Source organism: Rhinolophus hipposideros, assembly GCF_964194185.1.
Source record: "Rhinolophus hipposideros genome assembly, chromosome: 14".
In the NCBI taxonomy this organism is placed as follows: Eukaryota; Metazoa; Chordata; class Mammalia; order Chiroptera; family Rhinolophidae; genus Rhinolophus; species Rhinolophus hipposideros.
In genome coordinates, this window is record NC_138060.1 from 36,337,992 (window position 1) to 36,352,784 (window position 14,793).

Genomic DNA, 14,793 nt, shown 5'->3' on the forward strand with positions numbered 1-14,793 from the left:
TACTCCTTTGACCAGCAAATCCTCTCCACCTGCCTTATTTTACAGCATCCTATTTGCTCTCATGCTAGTGCTCATGAAAATTTTATAATCATTTTATTTACTTTTTCTTGGTATTGGATTCCTTTACTAGCAGTCAGGCTTCGAAAGGACAGGAGACATATCTGTTCCTTTCATTTCTGCACCCCCAGTGCCAGCACAAAGCCAGGCATTGAGAGCACTTGGAGGCAGCATCCTGTCTCCTGTGGACTTAGAACAGGATGGTGATAAAAAAGTGTGCACATTTATGAAGGTGAATGACTGCTTTGTGGGTCCTCTGAAAGCTTTTCATAAAATTAAAGGAAATTTGCCTGAGGGATTTGTATTGTAAAAGCCTAAGAAGTTAAAAAAAAAAAAAACACAAAAAAAACCCTCCTGAGAGGGTACCATTTGCTTTTCTTCTTACAATCAGAGGCAAATTCACTACATCAAAATTTCTAACTTACAGGAAAACAAAATAAACTCAATCGATAAAAAGTGTTATATAATAAAGGAGTAGAATAATAAAGGCTCAGTGAAGATCCCAGATTTTACTAGTAGTAGTAGTAGGAGGAGGAGGAGGAGGAGTACATTCTTGTCCTAGGAGGGACATATCTGCAAAGTGTTGAAATAAGACCTGTCAACCAAGAGCTCTAGGGTGGGTATTGAGCTTAGGTAGAAAGTCACAATCCTAATGTCTGGGATACCAGGAAACCAGAATTCACACACTTTCTTTTGCAAAAAGGTTGTCCTGACTAATAATTCCCCTCAGCTTGAAAAACAAAAAAGCCTTGTCTCTCCTTTCTGATTGATTCTTTGCGCACCTTATTTACACAGCATATCTTCAAGTCCTAGAATGCATATAAATCCTAATGTGTGTTTCCCAACACACTTTTCAGTTTAAATACCTGTAGTTGCTCATTGATGTAAGGGATTTTTAAAATTTCTATAGCAGATGGTCTCAGTGAAGGATTCTTGTTCAACATGCTGTGAAATGAAAACAAAAAATTATTTTTCAGATGAACGAAAATGTAAGTACAATTGAAAATTGTTTCTCTGGCGATGCATTTATTTCCATACCGTTCCATGATGGCATTCAGTTCTCTTGGATATCTCTTAGGGAGAGAAGGAGTGTCGCCTTCAACAATTTTTAAAACAATAGACAAGAAATTGGAGCCAAAGAATGCATGATTCATGCAGCACATCTCATATAAAATGCATGCCAGAGACCTAAAGACAAAGCCAAAGAATTTAAATAAAGGATTAAAGTACTTTTAAATCTTATCATCAAACAAAACCCCAGATTTGTTAGGGCATCGGTTATGAGGCTCCAGCATCCACTTCAGTTGTTTGTTTTAAAACCTCAATTCCATAATGTTCTGTTCCATTTAAATCCATGTTTACTAAAAAAAAGAAAAAGTGAAAGAAGAAAGCACAAAATGTAAGCCTGAATGACCACTTTTTGTCAAAGGAGAGCAAACAAACCAATAGGAATACGGCTGCACGTAGTAGGGACCTAATAAATATTTGATCAATGCAGTAGGAATTTTTGAATTAACCTTTAAGAAGGAAAAGAAGAATGCAGCTAAATATCATCTTCCTAAAGCAGTTTTGTTTATGTTAACTATGCAAAACAAAATTTAAATTTATCAGCTTCCTTTTAATGTGTATCCAAGCATTTTGAAAGGAAAAGCATTTTTTATTAGTTTCTGAATACAATCCATTTGCAAGTAGGATGGAAGAGCAGCTCACATTAAAATGTATAATTCTTCCTCCGGGGTTATGAAATAGAATATTAAAATTCCAGAGCAGTCCAACACTGATTTGGATTAGCCATGCAAATCAGTAACTTCTAAACCAGCAGAATAGTCTTTTAAATAACTACGTCATTTAGAAAACTAAAGGGGAAATTTCTGCCTGAACTTAGTACTAAGGAAGAACTGTACTTCTGAATAATGGATTACTTTAAATCTTATAGGTATTTTGAACTATGTACCCAGCCAGGTTTTCCTTTTCATGTTACTTTCTTGAAATATCAAAATAAATTCACAATTGACCTTATGTAAGTTGTGTTTTATGTAACTTTTAACTCTGCCCACTTTCTCATAAAAGGCAGGGTATGTATAAATAAATACATACAGGAATACTAGCATTTTAATTATTTTGTGGGTGTTCATGAAAACTTGTATTTGTAAGAGAATTCTGGATATATACACCGAGAACGTTTCTGCTCCAGTAAATAATAACACTAAAAATTTCCAACTGATTGGTACTTTATATATTACAAAGCACATTCATCTATATCTCAAGAGAGCCTCATAACTTCACAGTGAAATATAGTCAATATTATATATTTTTTCCATTTTATAGATGAGGAAACTGGCTCAGAAAAATTAAATGACTTGCCCAATTTCATAAGGTATTTTTCTTTCCAAATTCTGGGCTTTTGCCATTACAGAATGCTACAAAGAATGGAGATTGGGAGAAATCACATAATATTGACTACAACAACAAGGTCAATATAAACATTATAAATTATGAACATTATTTGAAGCTCAATAAATTTTGCATTCATCTATAAGACTATTAAATGATATGTGGTATAGTAGCATATATTTATATTTCTATACCAAAAAACTTTCCTTCAATAAAGGTGAAATAAAGACATTTCAGACAAACAAAAACTGAGAGAATTCATTGCCAGCATGACAGTACCAAAAAATATTCTAATGGGGAAAAAATCTGAGACAGAAACAAAGAATTCAAGAAGGAATGAAGAACACTATAAAGAGTAATCCTGTGACTATGTATAAGTCAGTATTAACTGTATAAAACAATATTAAAATACATTGTGGGGTTTAAAGTTTATGTAGAATAAAATTACATGACAAAAATAATACAAAAGATGTAAGAGGGTAAGTTAACTTAAAGTATTTCAAGATCCTGCCATTATTGGAAAAGTGGTAAAACTGAACTATAATAAGTCAAGGATGCATGTTATAATTGCTAGGGTTATTACCAAAAGAATAGTAAAATAATGTATAACTGACAAGTGAATCACAAGTTACTAGAGGGGAAAAAAATCACATAAAATTTTAAACCAAAAGAAAGCAAGAAAGGAGAGAAAAAGAAACATAAAACAAGTGGTATATATCGAAAGCAAATAATAAGATGACAAATAAAAATAGAGTAATTGTATTAAACAAATGTACAATATTTCAATTAAAAAGACTCATAGGCTGGGTAAAAAATTATATACTACTCACGAAACAAACCTTAAAATAATAATACAGCAATTCATAGAAAGAGATATACCATGCAAATACTTATCAAAATATTACTGGTGTAGCTATACTAGTATCAGATAAAGAGGACTTAAAAGTAAGAACCACCACTACAATTAAGATGGTGAAATAATACAGGAATCAAACCACTAAGAACACATAATAATTCTAAAACCCACTAACAGTTTGTGTGTGTGTGTGTGTGAAACAAAAATTTACAGAATTAATAGAAAAAAATAGATAAATTCACAATGATAGTGAAAGATTTTAACATACCTCTTTCAATAGCTGATAGAACAGACAGAGAAAAAAAAATCACTAAGGATAGAGAAAATCTAAACATAATGACCAAAACAGACATAATCAACAAGTTAATGTAAATGGATCCCAATAATGAAAGAATTCAGATTCTTTTCAAGGGTACATGGAACATTTTCCAAAATTGACCATACTCGGGGTCATAAAACAAGTCTCAACGGAGTTCAGGAATTAAAAACTCCAGAGCATATTCTATGACCACAATGAAATTAAGCTAGACATTAATAACAGAAAGAGAAGGAAACCCACAAAATCCAGCTACTTGAAAATTTAAAAATACACATCTAAATATGCCTAGGTAAAATAAAAAATTCCAACAGAAATTATAAAATATTGTTACCTGAATATTAATAAAAGTACAAAATATCAACACTTATTGAATGCAGCTAAAATAAATTATTATGGCAAAATTAAAAGTATTAAATGCATATATTCACAAAGAAAAAGGCTTTAAACATCTATGATCTAAGTCAGCTTGAAAAAATAGAAAAAAGAACAGCAAATCAAATCAGGAAAGATTAAGGGAAGAAATTTAAAAAGTGGAAATTAATGAACCAGAAACAAACAAACAATAAAAATAAAATCAGTAAAGACTAATAAACTTAATAAACCTCTAGCAAGACTGATCAAGAAAACAAGAAGAAAAAAACACATAGATTAACAATAATGGGAATGGAAAAGTGTGTAACACAAGTATTAGACTCCACAAGTATTAGACTCCACAAGTATTAGAAAGTATTCAGATGACATTATAAACATATTTTTTCTCGAATAAATTTGACAAATGGGGTAAAATGAAAAGCCTTACAAAATATAACTTACCAAATTGATACAAGAATAAATAGAAAATCTGAATAATCCTCTATTTATTAAATAGAAGTAAGTAATTATTTAAAATAATAATTAAAAACATTAAAAACTTATCACTTGGAAAACACCAGGGCCAGATGGCTTTACTGGCAAATTCTTCCAAACATTTAAGTAATAAAGAAAACCAATATTAATAAATATCATCATTCTATAAAGTTAGCATAATTTTGATACTAAAATATAATGAGGATATTACAGGAAAGGAAAAGCATAGGCAGATTTTTTTTATGAACATAGATTCAAAAAAATCCAAATACACATAATAAAATAGAATATGATGACATATTAAAAAGATAATATGACATGCCCAAGCAGATTTTATTTCAGGAATACAGGGTTGACTTAATATTTGAAAATCAATCAATGGAATGTACTTCATTATAGAAGAAAATAAAAAAATTCTATCATCTTAATAGATGCAGAGAAAAAGCATCTAATAAAATTCAAAACTCATTTGTGTTTTTAAAAAGAAGAAAGCTCTTAGCACACTGGGAATGGAAGGGAACTTCCTTAACTGGATTTTTAAAGCTATAAAAAATACAGTAAATAGTATGCTTACTGGTGAAATATTGATATTTTATGGTTTCATTTGCGATTCAGAACAAGATATGGATGCTTACTATCACTATTTCTATTGGATATTGTAACGTAGGTGCTACCCAGAACAATAAGGCCAGAAAAAGTTTAAAAATATATACATGAAGAATAGAAAAGAAGACATTAAACTGTCATTAAGCTTTTCAATATGATGGTAGACATAAAAGGTCATTTCTGTAAGCCTGCAACAACCATATTTAAAAAATAAGATTAAAGTGTCATTAACATTAACATCACACAATGTCAAATACTTAGGAATAAATCCAATGAAAGATGTGCAAGACCCTACACTGTAAACCACCACACATTGCTAAGAGAAATTAAAGAAGACCTAAAAAAAAGGAGGGGGGTAGAGAAGGATAGACCCACATTCATAGATGGGAAGATTCAGTACTACAAAGAAGTCATTTTTTTATCCAGAATGATCCATAGACCCAGTGCAATATCAATCAAAGTCTTAGCAGATGTTTTTGCGGTAATTAGCAAGCTGATTCTAAAATTGGTATAGAAATGCAGAAGAGACTAGGGTAGCCAAGGCCACTGAAGAAGAACAAATTTGGAGGTCTATAACCAAATAGCAAGATTTATTAAAATGTTATTATTACTCATGAAAATGTGATATTGGCAAAGAAAATAAAACAGACCAACAGAACAAAACAGAGGGCTCAAAAATAGATCCACACATATTCAATCACTTGATCAATACAAGTTAAACTGTACTATAATGGAGAAAAAAATATAATATTTTTAACAAGTTATGCTGAGCCGTTGAATATCCAAATGGGAAAAAGTATATGTGGACTCTTATCTGACAACATAAACATGCATAAAAATCAATTATAGGGAGATTTAACTGTGAAAAATACACTCATAAAGCTTTTAAAAGAAAACAGGAGAATATCTTCCTGATCTTGGCCTAGGCAAAGACATCTTAAACAAAATGTAGAAAGCACTAACAATATAGTTATAGACTGATAAAATGGACTTCATTAAAATTATGAATTTCTATTCATGAAAAGACTCCCTTAGGAAAGTAAAAAGGAAAATACAGAGTGGGAGAAGACAATTTAAACATCCATCAAAGACTTGTATCCAGAATATGTAAAAAATAATTAATTAATTAATTAATTAATTAAAACTACCACAAATCAATAAGAAAAAGGAGATAATCCAATAGAAAAATGGGCAAAAGACTTGAAGAGACACTAAATGGCCCCAAATTATGGGAAGATGTTTAACATTATTAGTCATCAGAGAAACGCAATTAAAACCACAGTGCAGAAACACTCTACACTCAATAGAATGGTTAAAATGAAAAAGACAATATCAACTCAGTACCTGTTATACCATAAAAAAGTTTTCTTAAACAAAAAGAGACGGGGCACTATAGATTACCAGTAAAATATAATCATAAAATTGAACCAAATGCTTTTACCAGTATGGATGTGTGTAAAATATTTGTGTGCGATGAACTGCCCGATATACTTACTTATTTTCCCTCCAAGAGTCTAATTACGACTTTAAGAATGTTTTCTTATACTGACAAAATATTAGAGCTACAAGGGACTATCAAGATTTGCTAATTCCAAACTCTCATTGTATCGATGAGGAAACCAAAACTCAGAAAGAGAAAGTAATTTGTCCAGAAAGGTGCCATGTTAGATCAGCTTGTTTGATTTGGGCATTAGTTCTCATTCAATAGTTTTTAAAAATGTTTTCTAAAAAATTCACATTGACTACTCCCTGCTATATAACCTAATGTACACATAATAATTTGAACACTGAAAAAAGAAATGAAACTCACTGGTTCAAAAGGGTAAAAGGCTATCAGTAGCTCAGCCCCCACACACTCTCTTCTGAGGATTTAATCAGCCTCATGAGCTCAGAGTCTTCAGGGCTTGGGCAGAAGCAGAACAAAGCCGAAAATCTCTCCTGGCTCTGAATAGATATAAAGGGTTGGATGGGAGCAACAATCTCTGACCCAGGACATTTTGAGCTGTCTTGGGATCAGACTATCGTCTCCGCCAATAATACAAATGGTAACAATCATAATTATCATGATAAAGAAAATGATAGCTAAGATTTTAATGGTGTTTCCTATATAAGCCAGGTACTGTTCTATGTTCATTAGGTATTTTAATTCATTTAATCATCTTCATAACAATCCTAATGAAGGCAGAACTGTTGTCATTCCCATTTTTTCAGATGAGGAAACCATAAAATTCAGTAAATTGTTCAAGGTTCCATATTGAGTAGGGGGTGGGATTGCAACACAGGCTGTCTAGCTCTTGGGATATAAACTATGCTATCTCGCCTCTCCATACTGTACCAATAAGAGCATTTCTGATCAATAATGACTCTCTTGAGTTGGAAATCATGACTAAGCCTGACAGAAGCCTTTTAGGCAGGGGCTGACTTCCCAAGCTTTCTTCAGGTCCTATCTGGAACTGTAATCCACCTTCAAGGATACCTGGGGCCTGCGACAGGTATGCTAGGCATCAGACCATGGCAATTATAGGGCACACAGTTAATGAGACCCTCTGTGGCAAAAGAAAAGGAAGGCAGGCAAGTTTGGCTTTTGCTTTTTCTGTTGCTTGGCAGGAAAAGGGGGTTAGTGGTCTATTAAGCATAGTTGAGTTGATCATGACATCAAACCCTAGTTTTATAGAGAGATAACTCTACCCGAGCCATAGTTGATGAATATATAGTTGATACTTGAACGACTTAGGGTTTAGGAGTGCCAAGCATCACTTAGTTAAAAATCAGCATATAACTTTGACTCCCCTAAAACTTTACTAACAGTCTGCTGTTGACTGGAAGGTTTACTGGTAACATACGAAGTCAATTGACACATATTTTGTGTCTTAGATGCATTATATATTGCATTCTTAAAATAAAGTAAGCTAGAGAAAAGAAAATGCTATTAAGAAAATCATAAGGAAGAGAAAATATGTATTTATTGAAAAAATACACATATAAGTGGATCTGTGCAATTCAAACCCATGTTATTCAAGGATCAACTATATTAAGATTATTTTAATAAGATGTGAAATTACATGGCTAAACATATGATGGAACAATTAGAGGCTATCTCAGTAACCCCCTTTTCTCCTTTTTGGAAATCCTCTCAGCTGCACTGAAGGCATGCTGCTTTCCACTTACCCATTTCATTTTGGTGTAGTGCTAGTTCCTTGCACTTGAGCACATAGAGAAGACTGCATTTATCAGCCAGTAACTTATGAAAAGAGACCTGCTATGGTCCCAATGCACCTGCCTGGAATGGATGCCAGTAACTGAAATACTATGAGACAACTAGGTTACAGAAACTACCATGACACTTGGGGTGAAAGATTTTTTATTATCCTGTTATGAGTTTTAAAGTCTATTTGCTACGTATACTTTTTATTCTATGTACCTATGGTTTTTAGTTTCTTCAATTTTCATCCAGACATTTCTGTATGGGAATAATTATATCACCTCAAACTCATTACTTCCATCGTTTTTTGAAGATTTTTCTCTTATTTGACTCCCAGGTCTTAAATCTGGCAATATGAAAGTGAGGAAGGGGGCTGGAGAGGCAAGTTGGGGAAAAAAGTGAGATGTACATTTACTTTGAAGTCTGTGATTTGCATTTTTTTCTTTTTCCAAAATACAGCCAACTGTGAAGTAAGCAAATAAATTCCAGAGGGAGTAAATGTAGCAGTGAAAGTGAAGGCTGGGATCAGGTACATGTGAAGTAAATTATACCTGAACTTCATAAACTTGCCATCTGTCCAAGTCGGCCAGAACTGTCCAAAGGATTTCTAAAGCAAAGACTGATAATGAATTGCAAATGTAACTCAAACTTTGTCTTGTCTCAAGGTAACTAAATTTAACCTTTAAATTCTGCTCAGGCTCTGCAAAGAGAAACCTACCCCACAGCAATGCATGACTCTACCCCACAGCAATGCACGGTTGGGAAAGCTTTATTGATCTTCTAGATAAATACATATTTTTATTTGATGTAATTGAGGATATCCTGACATCCATCTAGAAAAGAGTACACATCATTTAACAAATAGCTGAATAAATAGAGAGTAATAGAAATTTAATACTAGAGTAGTAGGTTTTGCTTTAGTATGTGTTACCCTAAATAAAAGTTTTTACTTAGGTGGAATTGAATATCAACATAAACTCCACTTAAATATAATGAAAGACATTGGGCTACTTGAACTAATACTTAAGACACAATATTATATAGCAACTGTTTATTAAGAGCCCATCATGTCTCAGCACCTCTATCAGTTCTTCCCAATCTTTAATAGCATACAAATCATGCCAGGGATGTTGTTAAAATGATGATTCTGAATATTTTGGGGAAAGTGGCAGCCACATTGGAGGCACAGTTTCTGGATCTTCCTTGGATTCCTGTCTAAAATAGACAGAGAAGCTGGATAGCAAAACCAAAAACCGTGTCCAACATTTTCAACAAAATGAAATGACAAGATGTCACCTCAAATCTCAAATACAAGCAAGTAAAGACAAACCACAATCACCATGTGACCTGCACAGTATCAGCATTTGTGTTAGAAGGAGAGGGAATCAATGGAGTGACGGAAGGACCCAAGAACAGAAGAATCTCAAAATAGCCAAAAAAGTATTCATTGAAGGCCAACAGCTGGGTGTGATACCGACAGAGACAGTTTAACTGAGAGCAGGGAAAGGCACAGTCAGAGAGAACTGCTAAAACCACTATCCTCCAAAGGCTAACTGTACTCATGCCCAAGGCTATACTCTCTGAGGAACAACACCAGAGATTTCACACTAGAATAGATTTCACTAGAATAGCCAGGCATGTAACTAACTAAATAAATAAGCAACCAACAAGCTCCAGAGAGGTAGGGAAGTGGGAGAATAAGTGATCAAAGTTGCCACAATGTATTATCTAAAATATCTAGTTTTCACAAATTACGTCTAGAAAACTAGAAATAGAAAAGTATGACCCATACACAGGGAAAAAAGCAGGCGACAAAAACTACTTGAGAGGGCCCAGATGTCAGATTTAACACAGACTTCCATGTAGCCATTACAAATATGTTTAAAGAACTAAAGGAAACCATGTTTAAAGAAATAAAATATGATAAAAATGTCACATCAAATGGAGACTATCAATACAGAGATAGAAATTCTTAAAAAGTACCAATTAGAAATTCTGGAAAGTACAATATTGAATAATATATTGAAAAGTACAGTAACTGAAACAAAAAATTCACCAGAGAGGCTCAATAGTAGATTTTAACTAGCAGAAGAAAAAAAATCAATGAACTTGAAGACAGATTGACAGATATTATGCAATCTGAAGAAGAGAGAGAAAAATAAATGAAGAAAAATGAACAATGCCTGAGAGAAATGTGGGAGACCATCATGCACACCAACAGACACATAAAGGGAGTACCAGAAAGATAGGAGAGAGAGAAAGGAGGAGAAAAACTACTCAAGTAATGGCTAAAAACTTCCCGAATTTGATGAAATACATTAATCTACATGTTCAAGAAACTCTGTTAATGACAAGTATGATAAATGCAAATCTACACCCAGATACACTGTGGTAAAAGTTGCTCAAAGACAAAGACAAAGGGAAAATCTTTAAAGGAAACATTGATGTCTTGGTCAAATAGAATACTATGCAAACATTTACATGATATGTACATTCATTTTATTAATGCACAGCAATGTTTTGTTTTGCTAAGTGAAATAAAAGTTTACAAAATTGTATATAGTATGCTTATTTTTTTGTAGTAACAAATACACTTAGGTATATAAAGCACTTAGCACCTTAACTGTCAATCACAGAGTAAGCACTCCATAGAGAGTAGCTATTCCTGGTTCTGTTGCTGTGGTTGTATCATGAGCTTTTTAACAATTGACTAGGCCAGACTGATATTATCTGCCTGGTTTGTATAAATCATTTCATGGTAATCACTAAAAAATATGTTAATACCCAAATCTACTGAACCTCACCAAAATGTTTTCCTACTTCAGCTTCTGTTGAATGAAAATAATGACACCAGTGTTCACTCCCTAGAAATGCACACACTCCCTGTCCAACAGGTTGCTTCTGAACCCTCACAAGAACTGCTCAGAGCATGGGCAGGTAAGAGAAAAGGGCTCCCTTGCTCCAGAGCTTCCTTCACCAAGAGTCGGTTGCTGGGGCTCTTGACAACCAGTCACTTGCAGGTCCCACATTAGTTATAGGAACTGCTGCCAAGTTGGTCTGTATTTCTCTCTTTCCTAAATCCTTCCCCAGAAAACAGGCTTGTTCTGTGTAGTTGGTGCATGTGGAAAAGTTGGTAACAGGAGAGGCAAATAGAAAGAAGTGAGGATTACTTTCTATGCAAAGGTGTTTGGGCTTGGCTGTCTTGGCAATGGCAGGATTTTGAGCCGAGCAGTCACATAATCAGTTCCTTATGTAAGAAATTTTGTGCTGGTTACATTATGGATGATGGATTAAATGTTGGGAGCTAGAGAAAAAGGAAAGATATTTAAGAACTCCAGGAGAGAAATGATAAGGGCATAAGGTAGGGCAAAGGAAATGGAAGTTGAGAAGAAAAAATTGATTGCAATGATTTCTAGGTAGTAGAATTAATAACATACAGTTAACAACTGAACATGAGGTGGGAGAGAAGGAAAGTCTAGAATTATACTCAGCCTTCTAGTGTTGTGATTCAGTGGGAAAATGTGCTGAAAAAGGAAATAAGCTTGTTCTCCTTCCTATCTCTTCCCTTGTCTACACTGGGGATGCTCTCCTACGAGAGAATATTGTCCTACTCCTAGTGGGCTAGGCAGCTGTTGCTTCCTCTCTGTTTTCTCCTACCAGTAGCTAAGCTTTGTCTAACATTTCCACCCAAGGTCACTAAAGCCTGACTCCAATGCTGGGTGTGAACTATTCTCCAGTGTCACCTACCAAGCCATTCCCCCAATACCAGATCTCTGAATAAAGAGAGCTTTATACCATGTTTCCCCGAAAATAAGACCTAGCTGAGCCATCCGTCCTAATGCATCTTTTGGAGCAAAAATTAATATAAGACCTGGTATTATATTACATTATGTTATATTATATTAGACCTGATCTTATAGTAAAATAAGACCGGGTCTTATATTAATTTTTGCTCCAAAAGACGTATTAGAGCTGATGGTCTGGCTAGGTCTTATTTTCGGGGAAACACGGTAGTACACTCTAATGCACCTACTATTCCCACTACCATTCCCTCCACTTAAAAAGCTAAAATATAGGGCCATAAGATCAAAGAGCCATCTAATTGATCTCACAACAAAATAGGTAAGACCAACAATGAAATATTCTGTTTAATTACAGTACCAATATTCCAATAGTATTGTCTTTTATTCGTTTCTCTACCAAAATAATAAATTCTAACTATCCACAGTTTAAATCAATTTAAAGAGCTGGCCTAAAAACCCAACTCATATACTTTTTTTGTAGGAGAAGAAAGTGTTCACTAGTTGTTTATATGAACCAGCCATGTTCAAAGTATTATCCTCAGAGAACCTAATTATCCTAACTTTCCAAATAACTGTTTATCAACTTTTGTAACCTAACCGACTTCTAAGAGAGAGACTTCCTGTACTTGGTTGCTATAAATAAATGAATCCCAAAAGATTTAACAGATTGCAGAAGGAGGATAAGGTTGCATATGGGCAAACACTAACGGATGAAAATATAATTAGTATTATAGCAATTCTTCTTTAAGCATTATAAATATGTACAGCTATTAGTTCTAGATCAAAACCTATCAATTATTGACAAGTGTCTCTAATCTTAAGAAAATATTCCTCAGTAAACAGATACTACATACTGAGATTCAGAAAAAAATTCTCAACCCCATCCAATCTAATTTTTCTAAGAGTGTCTCCCAAATATTGCTCATCACACTTACGTATCTGCCACTATAATTAATCATTCTCTGTTATTCTTTCCACTTTAGATTTGGCAGTAGAAATTTCATTACCCAATAACTTGTTTTAATTCAGATATAACAAGGGTAATTACTAAATTCAAAATAAGGTGGTTATTTGGAGTCAGGATAACTGTAAATCCTTAGCTTGTATTTGCTGAATAGCTAATAATCTCCACAAGGAGACTGACCTAATGCTCGCAAAAAAATATATATTAAAATTCTGCATTCTTATATTTGGGAGATTTTGGCTTTTTAAAGTTTTGCCTTTGTCAAATAAAGTTAGTTTTGTCTTAGTTAGATATCATTTTTGTAAGCCTAAAACATTATAGCAAAAACCTATAATTCTTCATACAATACTAGGAGCAATTTTTTTAAAAAGCAGACACTCAACTTAGACAAAAAGACACTATGCTTTACTCTTCTCTGTGTGGATTCTGTTGCCTAAGTTTCCTAGGAGACGTACATTTGATTTGGCAAATAGATGTAGATACATGTCAAAAAGAACTAGCTTTCTTGCTACATGTAATTCCAAAGGCTTCAATGATGGGCTTCATAACTTAATTTACTCTTAATTCAAATGATATGATGTAACATCATCTTCAAATACAATGTAATCTCAAATCATGAAGAAATTATATATTTAAATCTATTTTTAAATGTCCATAATAATTTTTAAAACTTAAGTGTGAAGAGAGATGTAGGTATGTAACTTAAATTCAATCCAAAACCCAAGACTGATTTTTCTCAATCTGGAGAAAGGTACTCCAATAAGAACAAGAAAACTTCTGCAGGATAGGAATCCTATCACTTTTGATATTTTACTTAAGGCCTTGACACAGTTATCGGCAAAGAGTAGATGCTCAATAAAACAAAATGTAAAGAAACTCATTCTTCTGAAGATACCTTTGTGTTTTTGTCTATTCTTTTTTGGTTTTGTTTTGGATGGGCTAGAGGAAGGCTGTGATAGAGGAAGATGATAAGTGAGTTGGAAAAGATCAGCAGGGCAAAAACAAGCTAACAAGGAAAAAACCCACTGAAGAACCTAGAAATGAATAATCACAAGAGGGCACTGGTGATGGGGATATGCCACAGCCAGACCTTATCCTGACAGTGTTCTCTCCCACGTGGGCACCAGAACAAGAGCAAGAATAATGACCCTAATGAGAATCCCAATGAGAAGCCTTGGGATTCTGTTGTGCTTACTTTTTCCGTAACTTTTTTCTTTATCCTCTTGAAAAGAATGAAGTAGGCACAATCTTTCACATGGTTCATCTTTGAAAGCTCAGAATCACTTAGGTTATTTACATACAATAACTATTGACGTAATTAACAAGCTCTGAGCTAGTTTGCCCTTTCAACATTTAACAAGCCACAAATTATGGAAGATTCCATAATTTGGGGAAATTCTACTTGGGGAAAACAAGATTCTATTTGGGGAAAATAAAATTTCCCCAAATAGAATCTGTTGCTCACCATAGAATACAATTTTCCACATGGCTTCTGCACTGAGATTTAAACTGGTTCCATGACGAGGAAGGAAAAATTCTTTTGACACAAGAGCTCAGAGAAACTGAAAAATCTCAGATGCATCTATCACTGAAAACCCAGAAATTTTTAAATTTAAGTTTATTCTTAAAGCTAGTATCTTTAAAAATTCTTAAAAGCAACAAGAAGAAAAAAAATAAAGAGTAGTTGTACGTTCTCCCACAGGTGGACATTAGCCTTCAGATAAAATAAGGCAGTGTTTAGGATTA

General features: G+C 33.7%; 1 protein-coding gene across 16 annotated transcripts in view; it reads right to left on the reverse strand.

Moving 5' to 3' along the window:
* The window catches only part of NEK11 (NIMA related kinase 11), a 184,641-nt gene that overhangs the window by 104,972 nt on the left and 64,876 nt on the right, over positions 1-14,793 (reverse strand). For 14 of the 16 annotated variants that reach the window (XM_081072875.1, XM_081072877.1, XM_081072872.1 and 11 more), the window contains 2 exons: positions 1,096-1,245; positions 924-1,002 (listed from right to left, as the gene is read on the reverse strand). In XM_081072875.1, coding sequence (XP_080929001.1) covers positions 924-1,002; positions 1,096-1,245 — 229 coding nt within the window. The remainder of the gene's footprint in view (positions 1-923; positions 1,003-1,095; positions 1,246-14,793) is intronic. The other 2 variants (XM_081072881.1, XM_081072882.1) reach the window with 1 other exon arrangement.